This window comes from Apodemus sylvaticus, chromosome 4 (genome assembly GCF_947179515.1).
Source record: "Apodemus sylvaticus chromosome 4, mApoSyl1.1, whole genome shotgun sequence".
Classification (NCBI taxonomy): domain Eukaryota; kingdom Metazoa; phylum Chordata; class Mammalia; order Rodentia; family Muridae; genus Apodemus; species Apodemus sylvaticus.
This window is the reverse complement of record NC_067475.1, coordinates 29,645,687-29,660,004: the sequence shown is the minus strand read 5'-3', so window position 1 is coordinate 29,660,004 and position 14,318 is coordinate 29,645,687. Positions and strand designations below refer to the sequence as shown.

Below are 14,318 nucleotides of genomic sequence, written 5' to 3'. Positions count from 1 at the left end.
CAAGCAGGATGAGCAGAAGTATCTCACCACAGAGGGCAGAATGCACCTAATACCACTATTGGTCAAAAGGATTCAGAGCAACCCAAAGAGGGTATCAATGAGCAAACACGGGAGTAGTTGAGTATTCATGGAAAAAAGATAGCAATTGATTAAGTATTTAAAATATCAAATGTATGAGCCAATAATGATACCTCAAAAATTTCAAATGGAAAAACAACCTGGCTATTTGTGGTGATAGCCAGTGTCTTTTGATAAATGGAAAATACTGAGAAAGAACTAACTGTTTTACTACATGCACCATATGTCTGGGTAACCATTTGTTGATAATAGAATGTAAAGGACAGCATGATCAGAATGATAAACTAGATTAATGGCATTCTGTGTTTTTAATTTATGTAAGGGAGGGTGGGTCAGTGATTACAGATGAGGCCAATGTAGAGACAACTTGACACACAACAGCACCTGTTGTCTAACCCTGCTTGAGGCAGATCTAATTACACTTATGGCCAGGGTATCAGGTGAGACAGGATGTGCAGAGTAGCGTCCACAGGTGGAGAACTGTAAGGACATGTGACCAGGCTCTGCAAGATGCAGGGAAACAGGTGAGCCAGGGGTGGTCCCCTAAAGACACGCATCAAACACCTAGAATTTACAGCCAGGGCAGAAAACAACGTTTGCAGATGTGACTATGGTTACAGTTTAATGATTGTCCTCAACAATGTGGGTGGATTCAATCTACTTACATGCTCTCTTAAGAGCAGAAAAGGGAGGGACCTAGGGAGACGACAGTACAGGAGGTCAGAAAAATGTGAACCAAAGCCAAACAGCACCAGAGCAGGCTTCCACAGGAAGAGAACCGGCAATGTGGGTGGCTTCCACAAGCTGAGGACTCTTGCCCAACATGGACCTTAGTTGCATAACTGCAGGAAACCAAGTTCTAAGTACCTCAGTGAGTTCCCAGACAAGAGTTAGCTCTTGATTGACTTCCTGTGATCTAGATTTCTGACCTAGAAACTGTTAGACAATAAATACATGGTACGTCAATATGTCTTGTTTGTGTTAACTTAGGGCAAAAATAGAAAAGGAAAGTCATTTACAGTAGCCATTTTAATAAGTTAAAAAACTTTACTATAAAATATTGTAAATAAAAATAATCACACTCTGAAATCACTCAGACCCAAAGCCTATCTATACATGCCAAGTTTTATATCATCTTTCAGTTCTGCACTGGGTCATCTTGTTGAGACAGGAGGCTCTGGCTTAGAGGGCTAGGGCACTCAGGAGTCGGGGACAGCACTAGTCCTCACAGCACTGGTTTAGAGAGTTTCCACAGCAACTTGGATGCGAATGATCATGTTGAGCAGTTTGCCTTTCATTTTCATCATTAAAAGCTGACAGTTCCAGAAAAGGAATAATTTACTCTTTCACTAATTCATTCATCAAAAAATCTCTAAGGTCTTTTTATTTATCAGTATGATGCTAGTTGTGAAGAATAAAATATCTAAACTGTGGTTCCTATTCAATGCTCTGTTATAGGACCAGTAGAATCTAAAGTCCTGAACCTATCAACCAACTGAATAAGTTTGAAGAACTCTAAAATGCTGGTTATAACTAATGTGCAGTCAGTAACTCATGGCGTAGCAAAAGCACGGCAGCCCTGTGGAATGACTGTGCCCTTAAAGAGAGTGCAGAGCCCGGCATGGCGGCGTACACCTGTATTCCAAGACTTGGGAGGGCTAGTGGGTCAGGAGCTGAAGATTATCCTTGGTTCTATACTGAGTTCAGGATAGCCTGAGCTTTTTGCAACCTATCTCAAAAATAAAAGATAAGTAAAAATAAAGAAGTATAGACAGAAAAAGGTGGAGAGGGTCATGAGGAGGAGGTGGCATTTAAGGAGGGCCCCACAGAACAGAAAAGATTAAAGAAAGATGGAGACTATCACCTATACTGGTCGGAAAGCAAGTACAACTGAGTGTCCAAACCCAGTGATGAATCTACAACACAATTCAAGGCTCAGGGAACACTGTGGACGATAGAATGGAAATATTAAGAGTGGTAAGAGTAGGCCCACTACTGTGAGGTAATGTCTTCTAATAATGACAGCCAAGGTGCACCCAGGATATCTTAACAATGTGTTATCCTAAACGAAAGCCACACAATAAGAGCAGCAGCTGATACGGCCACACAGGCAGGGAAGCCTCACAAGCCCAACTTCTAGATTAAGAGCTATGGGTAATTGATGGCTGCTAAGAGAGGAGATCTGTCTTCTCCACGGAGCAGCCTCTGCACAGCTTACACAATCCCAAGTAGTCATCCTAAACACATATACATACAAGCAATGACACTCAATGACTCAGCAGGCTGTACTCACATATACATATATACATATGTATAGATGTTACAGTAATCAACAAGGAAGAGATCACAGGTTGAAAGGGATTGGGGGAACTACGGAGGACTTAAGAGGGCAGTATGGAAATAGTGTATACAGTGCTCAAAAATATAATCCATTTTAAGATAAATTAAAATGCCGCTAATGTTATACTTTTACAAATAATTTTTTATTAAAAGCATTCTTTAAATGTTTAATAACCAACTTATTCAAATCAGGGGTCATACATATCAAAATAATAAAAAGTTCAAAAATCCTTTTTGGATGCTTCTTATTTTGGAAAATAATATTTTTTTCTTATGTCATATATGAGTCTTTAAAATTAAAACCAGAATTAACAAATGGTATTCATATAATAATGAAATATTTGTTTTGAAGGAAAAATACAAATAATCTATGACTGACAATGGTTCCATATATGTATATATGTATGTATGTATATATGTATGTATGTATGCATTTATTTATTCATTTACCTACTTTATGATGGTGAAAAAGTAATAAGCATTTATTAGTGACCAACACCATGTTTGAACTTGATCCAGGGCTGACAGTACACGCAATGAGTCTCACCGTATGGACAGATGGCAGCACAGCTCAGATCTTAATCAGATATGTGATCACAGAGCACATGAGCAGTTTTGTACAGATTTAGTATAACAATCTATGACAGTCAGGTTAGTGCATCATGTGCATTTCCTACTTATGGAAGATTCTATTATTAGCTTATCAGGATGTAAGACCATAAAAAACAAGGAGCATGTATCCATGTCACACGAAAAGAAATACATGTGTTTATAAGCTTTTTTTTTTTTTTTTGGTTTTTTGGATTTTGTTTTTTTGTCTCTGCCTCCCAAGTGCTGGGATTACAGGCATGGGTCACCACCGCCCGGCTGCGTTTATAATCTTCTAACATGTATTTCACATATTGATTTCTATATGGATTGCTTACATGTTTGTGAATATAAAAATAGTATATGAAGTTTAGTCTCTTAAAACAGGAAAACTAATAGACATAAAAATCATTTTAAAACACACAGGGGCTCCCTTTACGGAAGGGAAAAAATCCATGATGGATATATAATAATAGAACATAGAGAAAAATACTCTAAAAGGATACACATATTTTAATTGATGTTGCTGAATTATATACTTGGAAATTATAAGAATATTAGAATGACTTCACACCTATAGCCACAAAGGATAAACAAACAGGATCAGTGAGGAGAAAATGTGCTTGAGAGGTGAGTACAGTATCATAGGTCATTGCTATCTCAAGCATTTTATCGTATCTCCACAGGATGTAAGTTGTAGGCCTGTTAGGCTGAAAAAGAGGACATCAAATCTTCAACATTTTAGTAGTCAGTGTTTAAGAAGTGAATTTTAGAAACAAAAATCAAGTACTCCAATTTCTGAACTCCAGGAGTGGGTAACAGTTCTGTCCAGTAAGTCTCACACACAGTAGGGATAAAGCAATGACTCGGCAATACATCAAAGTGCTTTGAAAAACGGGGAAAGATCTATCATAGTTACATACATTATAAAAATAAGAATATGCTTATAACTAGGAAAAATGATGGCAATGCTAAGTCAAAGAAGAATGTAGGTTGTACTGGCTCCCCAAGGTTCACACAAGCATAAACCAGCATTTGTAAGTGTGCATAAATAAGCAATATGGACCAAAAGACATTTATAATACTTATCTCTCCAGTATGCAACAGTAAGTATTCAAGAGATGGCCTTTTCATATTACTATTTTGAGCATGTATTCATATTAAATAAAACTTTTTAAGTGAATGGAAGTACTAGCAAGATATTAGACCTTTTTTTTCTTTTTTTTTAATTTGATATATTTTTTATTTACATTTCAAATGATTTCCCATAGATACCATAGATAACATAGAAACCATTGACTCAACAGTCAAGGAATATGCAAAATGCAAAAAGCTTGTATCCCAGAACATCCAGGAAATCCAGGATACAATGAGAAGACCAAACCTAAGGATTATAGGTTTTGATGAGGGTGAAGATTTACAACTGAAAGGGACAGCAAATATCTTCAACAAAATTATGGAAGAAAACTTTCCCAACTTAAAGAGAGAGATGCCTATGAATATACAAGAAGCTTACAGAACTCCAAACAGACTGGACCTGAGCAGAAATACCTCTCGCCACATAATAATTAAAACCCCAAATGCACTAAACAAAGAAAGAATATTAAAGGCAGTAAGAGAAAAAGGGCAAGTAACATATAAAGGAAGACCTATCAGAATCACACCAGACTTCTCACCAGAGACCATGAAAGCTAGAAGATCCTGGGCAGATCTCATGCAGACTCTAAGAGAACACAAATGTCAGCCAAGACTACTATACCCAGCAAAACTCTCAATCACAATAGATGGAGAAACCAAGACATTCCATGACAAAACCAAATTTACACAATATCTTTCCACAAACCCAGCTCTGCAAAGAATAATAGGAAGAAAACTCCAATACAAGGAGGGAAACTACACCCTGGAAAAAGCAAGATAGTAACCTTCCTTCATCAAACCCAAAAGAAGATAACCACTCAAATATAAAAATAACATAAAAAATGACAGGAAGTAATAATCACTATTCCTTAATATCTCTTAACATCAATGGACTCAATTCCCCAATAAAAAGACATAGACTAACAGACTGGATAAGGAAACAGGACCCTACATTTTGCTGCATACAGGAAACACACCTAAATGTCAAAGACAAAAACTACCTTAGAGTAAAAGGCTCGAAGACAATCTTACAAGCCAATGGTCTCGGGAAACGAGCCGGAGTAGCCATTCTAATACCAGATAAAATTGACTTTCAACCTAAAGTCATCAAAAAAAGACACTGAGGGACACTTCTTGCCGGTCAAAGGAAAAATCCACCAAGAAGAACTTTCAATCCTGAACATCTATGCACCAAATGCAAGGGCATCCTCATTCGTAAGAAAAACTTTACTAAAGCTCAAAGCACACATTGCACCTAACAAAATAATTGTGGGGGACTTCAACACTCCACTCTCCTCAATGGACCGATCAGGAAAACAGAAACTAAACAGGGACACAGTAAAACTAATTGAAGCTTTGGACCAGTTGGATTTGACTGATATTTATATTAGACCTTAATGATGCACAAATTCCACAAAAATCCAAAGCCTGAAGAATAAGTCAACTATGAGCCAGCCTCTGAATTTTTTTTTTTTTTTTTTTTTTTTTTTTTTTTTTGAGACAGGGTTTCTCTGTATAGCCCTGGCTGTCCTGGAACTCACTCTGTAGACCAGGCTGGCCTTGAACTCAGAAATCCACCTGCCTCTGCCTCCCAGAGTGCTGGGATTACAGGTGTGCGCCGCCACCACCACATGGCTGAATTATTTTTAATATATCTTGGGCTAAGGATTGAAAACTAATACCACAATACTTCAAAGCTCAAAACAACATGCAGAGATCAAATCTGTTAAAGCGACACTATCTCAAGGCAATTTGAGTATTTACAGGTTATTAACAAAGTTATTCTTCACTTATATTCTTCACTTTGTTTTATGTTCTGGTGGTTCATAAAAAAATGCTAAGCCTCTGCATTAACACTGTCATCCGCACAGATCCCTTCCAGGGCAGCAGAGGAAGTTCTTGTCCAAAGGTAAGCAGGTGTGATCTGTCACACAATGGAGAAGGACCAAGGGTAGACTACTGAGTGTTATGTCACACCCACTAGGGAAAGTATAAGAAGCTATATGTTCCTTTGTTTAGGAAAGAATACAGAATTGATTTCTTTAGTTGATCTAAGGAATAAAATTGTTATTTAGCTAATTAGAGAATCTGAAATTACATACTACTTACCCCAATGTTAAACATTCCTGTAAAATACTCCATATTTGCTTGAATGAACCAAATATTGCTTAAGCCAAGTTCATCACTTCTCTTCTTAGCACGGATTAATGATAATTCCTTGTTCTCTATTAATATAACCTAGATTTTATGTAGAAAAAAAAATCTTGTATACTCAGTAACACAATTCAGACATTATCACCCAGCATTATTACTATACTTCATATTTTAAGAAGTAGAATTTCTTTACTAAATCTCTGTCCTATATGACAGCTCACCTGGTACACAAATGAACACTGTACTGAGCCCTCGAGGTTCAGTGTGGAATGAGTAAGTGAAAGAGAGAGACAACAGTGTGCTATGTGTTCAGTTAAGACAGGCAAGGGTAACAGAGCTCATCCTCGACGCCTAACGCAGACTGTCATGGAGAAATAATTATTAATGGAGGTCTCAAAAATGAACAAAATTCAATAAGTGAATGGCTCAGTCTAAGGAAGATCGTGGTATATCAGTATATGAAGAACTAATAGTGTTTGGCACAGTGCACGGTAACAATGAGAGTGAGAAAGACAGGCGGGGGGGGCGGGGGGGGGGCTAGAGGATGGAGACATGGAGACAGGGTGGAGAAATGACAGAGGGCCATGTCGTATGCTCATGGTAAAACAGGGCTCCATCGGCTGCAGTGAACAGCGGGGATGGGTGGGGGCAAGGAGGCTGACAGGAGCTTCCAACAGTAACCACAGGTAGAATTAACACGTTGTTATTGCTATCGTTTTACTTTTCTTTATGCCTTATGTAGACTATAGAACAATATTTAGTGATCACTTTACATGAACACTGGACACACAGATAAACCTTCTAGTTTTACCTAGCTGAAGCCCTCTCCCGTCAGTTTCCAGGAGAACCATTAGGAAAGGGAAACAGTTTCCCAGGCACACTGCCTCTCAGGCCTCGGCTCTGTGAGCTCACCCTCACAGCCAAGCGCAGCATTGTTTCCACAGCAGTACAGCAGGGGCTTGTCTCTTCTATGGACTTTCATTTTTTTGCTCTTTATTCTCTAAGGCAGAGGCTTTCAACCTCCCTAATGCTGTGACCTCTTAATACAGCTCCTCATGTTGTGGTGACCTCCAACCTTAAAATTATTTTGTTGTTACTTTATAACTGTAATTTTGTTACTGTTATGAATTGTATATTCATAATATAAACATTTTTGGAGACAGAGGCTTTCCAAAGTTATTGCGACCTACAGGTTGAGAACTGCTGCTCTATGGAAAGACAACAAACCACCACAGTCATTTTCCCATCAGGCATCTGACTGTCTGTCAGCTCCCTATCTTTTCAGTCATCCCAGGGATTGAGAGCTCAAACTCTGCTCCAGTTGAAATATATATATATATATATACATATATATATATACATATATATATATGTATATATATATATATATTTAAAATGACATTTGTCACCAAATAGTTTATGTTGAAATGTGGTCCTTGGAAACATTTCTAGTTATGATTGTGTTGAAAATTAAGTTAGTTATATCATATACTTTTTATTCAACAATGTAATAGGTATGTCTTTTATTTAAACACATACACTTTTAAAAATACCGATAACTCTACTGTGGCCTTACTTTCCTTTTGTCCCCAATAGGGAAGGGGACTGATGGGACTTTTGGGGAGTGGGGGTCCAGAAAAGGGGAAATCATTTGAAATGCAAATAAATATATCAATAAATTAAAAAAAAAGATTCTGATCTTATGAGTTCCAGGGAAAGTATGTGCCACATAGTTGACTTGAATAAATAATTAGGAATGCAAAGAGTTCAGATCAGGCCAGCTATGGCCTAAGGTGTGCTGAGCTAAACTGTCCCATTTTGTGCATTATTACTCTTACCTGGCAGGAGGGCAGCATATGCGCCAGAACAATTCCAACATGGCCCTGAAAGAAAGACAAAGCAAGTTAACTTTGGTCCCATAGCTTTTGCTCATTGTTGGACAATGACATTGCCAAATAAAATCATGACCTTGAATGATGTAGCAAGGTCTCATGATCTTGGAAAGGCTAAAGGACAAGAGGAGGCATACGATACCCCGCCACTGCAGAAATCCACAATTCTGTCACCAGGTTTGGCTTGATTTAGCACCAGATAGACAAGGTTGTTTAACTGTTGCTGCTTCCTCAAAGCTCGATCAGTGGACATTTTACCTGGGGAAGATGAGAGATGACAAAAACAGTTAATGTCGTGAAGGTCCAATGAGACAGAACGGACGTGCTGTGAGGACAGAGAGGAGTGTCACATGTACAGATGTCCATATGCATGCATACACACACATGAAAAACGTGAACTGCAGACTTCATGTAATTCCTATGAAAGATCTAGAGAAGTAGCACTCAGAGATTAGCTCTAACTTTGATGATAGTATTTTATTTAGTAAGTACTCGAATGCTTGCCCCAGTTGGTGGAGGTATTTGGAGATGTTATAGTGCATTTAGGAGGGGGAGCCTTGCAGGAAGAAGTGTATCACTGGGAGGTAGGGAAAGCTTTAGTGATTACAGCTCTACCCCAGTTCCCACTAGCTCTCCTTGCCTCCTGTATGCTGATGATCCTGTGACCAATAGCTGCCTGTTCCTGCTGTCTGCTTTCCAAACCACAATGGACATCCCTTCTAGAACCAAAAACAGAATTATACTGCTTCTTCTATAACTCACTTTTGGTCCTGGAATTTTATCACTGTAACCGAACAGCAACTAATGCTATCCAACTTTTCTTTCAAGGTTCTTCTAGAGAATACAAGTAATATCTGAAGCTTTATGATTCAGAATCATAAAGAGTTTGATCAATTAAATACATGAAAAAACTTTAGTCCTTCATTGCTCTCAGAGATATACTGTAAAAACTAACAACTCTAACACTGCTTAAATCTCCTTACAGAGTTATAAGACCATTTTAATTATTTGTATATCCTTGAACTGATTTCCTTAGGTGGAACCCTGAGAAACCAGGGAACGTAGGTGTCACACATTCTACTGCATCAGTGGTTACTATATTGAGAGGGAAATGGATTTGCTTATTCCCACATTAAAGCTTCCTTTCCTCATGAGTCAGACATCAAAAGTTAATGCAGTTAGGGACTAAAGATAGGCATTTCCAAGTGTGAGGTCAGCACTATTAGAATACTGTAACTTTCCTTTCTAATTGCGGCTTCCCAAACCATCCTTAGAAGATGAATGGCATTGTCCTTTGTTTTGAATGTATGAACACATTCCTTCAGTGTGTTCCTCTACTTTAACAGAAAAAGACAGAATCTCTTTCTCTTTTCTTCCCTTTCCTATTTTACTTCTTCAACTTCAAAAGTAACATTTACATGCATATTATAAACACCTTCAGTTATATCCTTAACTATATATGCACATGCACATACACACATATTAAACATCTTTTAATGTCAGTGTATTTCTCTCTAAGCATATAGTTTAATGGTACACAGTATTCCATTGATTATGCATACAACATGGTTTCAATAACCTGTGTTCTATTTTGACAATAGATCATGATAACACAGCTGAATTTTTACATATTCTCATTATTTACCATGTCTAACTTGAATCTCAAACATTAAGAGTTTGACAATCTAGTGACCTCATTTGTGAGGACAGTTTAATGTGGCTTTTTATTTTAAAAGAATAATCATTTCCCTCTAACAATGTAATTATAAACATTTATACACACAATAACTACTCTTATAGTATTACCCTTCATGAAAAGTGCCCAAGCCTTATCATGACAACTTTCAAACACACAGCACAACTGAAACAGTTAGCAGTGAACACTTTTGCATTAGTTCCCATTATTGCAACAACATACCCAGGGCAGGCTAGCTTATGAGGGAAAAGTGGCTCATTTACCATTTTAGAGGCTCAGAGTCCAACCAACACTAGCAGCTGTGAGGGACCACAGCAAATGAAGGAAGAAAGGAACACGGAGGCTGAGGCAGAATGCTCTGGACTCAGATATCAGGGTTAGGCTGGCGTTGTAAGCAACAACAAACAAAACTCATTTATAACCGACTGGTTTCCTGCATGTGTCTATAGGCTTATGCCACGGAATGTGTGAAGGTCAGAAGGCAATTCGGTTGGGAGTCAGTTCCCTTCCTTCATGATGTGGGTCTTAGTGACAGAACTAAGGCTGTCATCAGGCTTGGCAGCAAGCATCTTTCCTGGCTTGACCATCCTGCTGGCCCAGGCTCAGACATTTTTAATAGCTTTTTTTTTTTTTAGAACCTACCAGGAGACCAGCACAACTCTCTTAAAACAAACAAACAAACAAACAAACAAACAAACAAACAAACAAAACAAATGACCCTCCCATTAGTAATAACTGCTACAAACAATATCAAAACCATGGTGGACTATGCCTTCCACATAGCTTCTGCCATTAACAATTCATTGTATGTGATGCACCATACTCCTGCCTGTCTCCTGCTAACCATCCTGATTTGGTTCAATTTGGAATAAGAGAGCAAGAATATGGGTGTGAAGGTTGAACCATGGCTTGGTGGGCGAAGGTGCTGGTCTCCAGGCCTGACAGGGACCTGGGGTTGATCTTGAGTCCCAGAGGTGGAAGGATCTTGAGTCCCAACTCTTCCAGGCTGCCCTCTGCTCTCCACATGCACTCTGTGAAATGCACATGTATGTACACACACACAAGTAAAATAAGAATAAAGGAGAAGGAAAAATGGCAAAGCACAAGTAAATCTACTTTGAGCTTGGTCTGAGGGCTAGAGTCCCTGCTGCTGAGTGGACACGGTGAGGCAGAGTGGACATGCACACTTCTTTGTGTGTGTTTGTGGCACTCCATAAAAGAAAGCCAAGAGGAATCATCTTTTTTTTTTTTTTTTTGTAAGAATTACTTGGCAGAAAAGGAAAAGTTAATTAGAGTGTCTAGTTGTGAATCATGCCAATGCTTCTAGGAAAAACTTACAACAGCCTAAGTTCCCCCTTATGCGTGTTTCAAAAGCAACCTCTTATAAAGACTTGTCTTCTAAGGCTGTCTTTGCAAGTAAACATGTCTATGCCAAAATGAAGTATGAAGACAAAGTGCTTTTCAGATTTGTGTTTAAGTAGAGGAACAACCAGGTACACACAGTTTTCACAAGGTTGAGCTAAAAATACAGCAGCCAGATCCCTAGATACTTTCAAAATGGCCTCAAAAGAACATTTTCTCTTCTCATTCCAGATTTATAAATATTATGAAGCTCTTGGAAACATGAACAGGATCTTGAGTATATTCCACGACGTAGTAATTTAAAAATCAAATTCTACTTTGTACTTTTATTCAGGCTGCCCTCTGCTCTCCTCGTATCTAAAAATTGTGTAATTGTAATCCACTTTTGGTTTCAATACAAATGACAGTCCTGTTACTGCAGTGGAAAAAGAATCCAAGCAGAGGACATTTGAATACACACGACGTCATGACTCTTCTGTAATGGGTCTTAGTCTCATTCACATTAGGATGTATTTGATTATTTACACAATGTAATTGCTTTCTGCCTTGTTGCAGAATGAGGAAAAAAAGGCTTTTAGGTCAAGAAGACTTGTTAAAAAAACCAACTCAAGAAACAAGGTGAAGGGCTTGCACTGGGCCTGGGTGCCTGCTGGAGTGTGGGCCCTTCCTGATGTTTCCTTTCTTGGCTTGAAGCACCAATGTACCCTGCATGTTATAACTCGCTTATATAAAAACATCAGAAAATGGTTGGGTTAAACACATATTAAACTTTACTAATTCTTTTGTTGTTTTGTTTTCAAAGCATTTCTCTAAGCTCCAGTAAAATCACATTGTATCAATTTAAAAATAAAAGTATTCTGAAGAAAAAGACAGAAAATTAAAACACACTTTCTACTTGAGAAACTATAAAATCAGGAAAGCAAAAGCAAATTTACTCCACATCTGTGCATAGCGCCCTTCTAGAAAGCCAGTGAATCAACTGAAGGACAGAGCCCCTTGATTAGGCCAGAGGGAAGACAATCTCAATGTTTTGAGGGACAGTCTCAATGTTCTCAGAGGGAAGTGAATCTCAATGTTTTCCCAAAGGCCTGACTCAGAGTGTTAAGGAAGTCTTGACCATGCTGAATAGGGAAACAGTGATGCCCAGGTTTCTTCCTAGGGTAGCTATGGTTGCTTTGCCTGGAGCAGTAACCTATGCCCACTATTCACTATATGCTGAGCCCAGATCTTCTCAAAATGTGTAAGACACAATATCTATCCTTTAGGTACAACTTGGGGACCTAGTAAGAAGGTGTATGTACTGTAAAATCAAACATGAATGCTTGATGCATTCAAAGAAGCCTTCACAGAGCCTAGAGGAACAGAGATTTATGACTGAAAGAGCTGGGGGAGGCCTGCTAGGAATGATTCAGCTTGTTTAGTAGAAACCCACAGTGAGCTAACCTGGGAGGGAGGGGTTCCAGCAGGTCTGGAACCATAAGCAGGGCAGTGGGGAAGGGCACCACTGGGCGGCCTTTAATATGTCATGTGCTTAGACCTTCTTAAGGCCTATTTCTGTCTGAATGGACATACGATTATTCTTATAGTTATACATTATAGATGTTCTTTAATAATACTAGCCGAATCATTTTATGGAACATAATATATGAGATTAATCATAAAATTACTGGAGCACTCAACTTCAGTTGTTGTTCACTGTCATAAGGGAAAGAATTAAGAAATGAGAATTGATCAGGTAATCCCTGAATCCTTTAGAACCGTGGAGTTGGAGACCATCCGCCCATCTCCTGGACCCCCTGCTAGGCTTTCCTTCTTCCCTGGTTGCTCCCTGCGCTCTAACATTCTGGCTGTGCACAGTAATAATCAGAGAGTGAGCTTTGTCTGGATGTGCTGACAGAAGCCTCTTCAAAGCTACCCAGAAATCTCTCCTTTGTTTAAACATCTTCAAGGCTCCCCCCTACCTTAAGACAAAACAAAAATGAACCAACCAACCAACCAACCAACCAACCAACCAACCAACCAACCAAAACCTTACCTCTTGGTAAGAAAACAAAGCCATTAATGGCCTGGCCCTCAAACAGCTAGCCGACACCTCTCCTACTTCCGATGCGTCCTCACCTTCTCGCCTCACTTACTTTGCTCCATCAGTCCTTCATACTACTTCCTTTTGTCCCCATCCCTTCCCTCATTCCAGACTTCTGAGAGTATGTACTACTTTTGAAGTAACAAACATTTAAAAGATAATGGGAAGGTTATTTTAAAAACTTTCTGCCAGTATTCAAAATAACTAGTACTCTCTACTAAAACCTTTATTGCTATTACCAAGTGAAAAATTAGATATGATATCTAGACATAACTTAGCTTAATAATGCCCCAGAAAAAGAGACATTAGTCAAAACTACTTCTGTCTCTCTGAAACACGAATGGTTTTTCCTATAACTGCATAAACTTAAGTCTCAATTGAATGAAAAGACTACTAATGAGATTGATAGGTATGTAACAGATACTTGATAACATGGTTTTTAAATGAATGATTAAATGCTTTAATTGCATTTCAGTTTAGTGTGGTAAAGTTTTCAAGTTCTGTGGAGGTAAAAGTGAGGTACAGATGCTCTGTATTTATTGAGACAGTAAAACCAATTATGGATGTGTCTTACCTAGCAACAACTTCAGAAAATGCTTGTGAGAGAGTAAGAGCATCGCACTTTCACTTGGAGATAACATGCCAGAGACACTAAGACTTTAAGCGGTCCTTTGGGCTAAGAAGTTACTTGCAGGCTATCATCATTGATCCTCCTGGACACACAGATCCCAGTGACCATACTCTTCAGTAGTGGGGACTTAGTGACCGTCTCGGACCTCTTTGCACACCTGCACACCCTACGCTTCAATCTACGACATCATTATCCCTAGCTGTGTCATGTGACCATGGTTGCATCACATGGTCCTCACTAGTATAATTTTACTGCATAGAAGGTTAGGATACTTGACAATTATTACCACAAAAGACAGAAGAACAAAAGACAGAGATGGAAATTCACAATCTCAAAAGAGACCACATGATACTTCCT

At 38.6% G+C, this 14,318-nt stretch overlaps 1 protein-coding gene across 6 annotated transcripts in view; it reads right to left on the bottom strand.

The window, feature by feature from the left end:
- The window catches only part of Gstcd (glutathione S-transferase C-terminal domain containing), an 86,494-nt gene that overhangs the window by 9,970 nt on the left and 62,206 nt on the right, over window positions 1–14,318 (bottom strand). For 5 of the 6 annotated variants that reach the window (XM_052179212.1, XM_052179211.1, XM_052179215.1 and 2 more), the window contains 3 exons: window positions 8,332–8,447; window positions 8,136–8,180; window positions 6,253–6,381 (listed from right to left, as the gene is read on the bottom strand). In XM_052179212.1, coding sequence (XP_052035172.1) covers window positions 6,253–6,381; window positions 8,136–8,180; window positions 8,332–8,447 — 290 coding nt within the window. The remainder of the gene's footprint in view (window positions 1–6,252; window positions 6,382–8,135; window positions 8,181–8,331; window positions 8,448–14,318) is intronic. The other variant, XM_052179217.1, reaches the window with a different exon arrangement.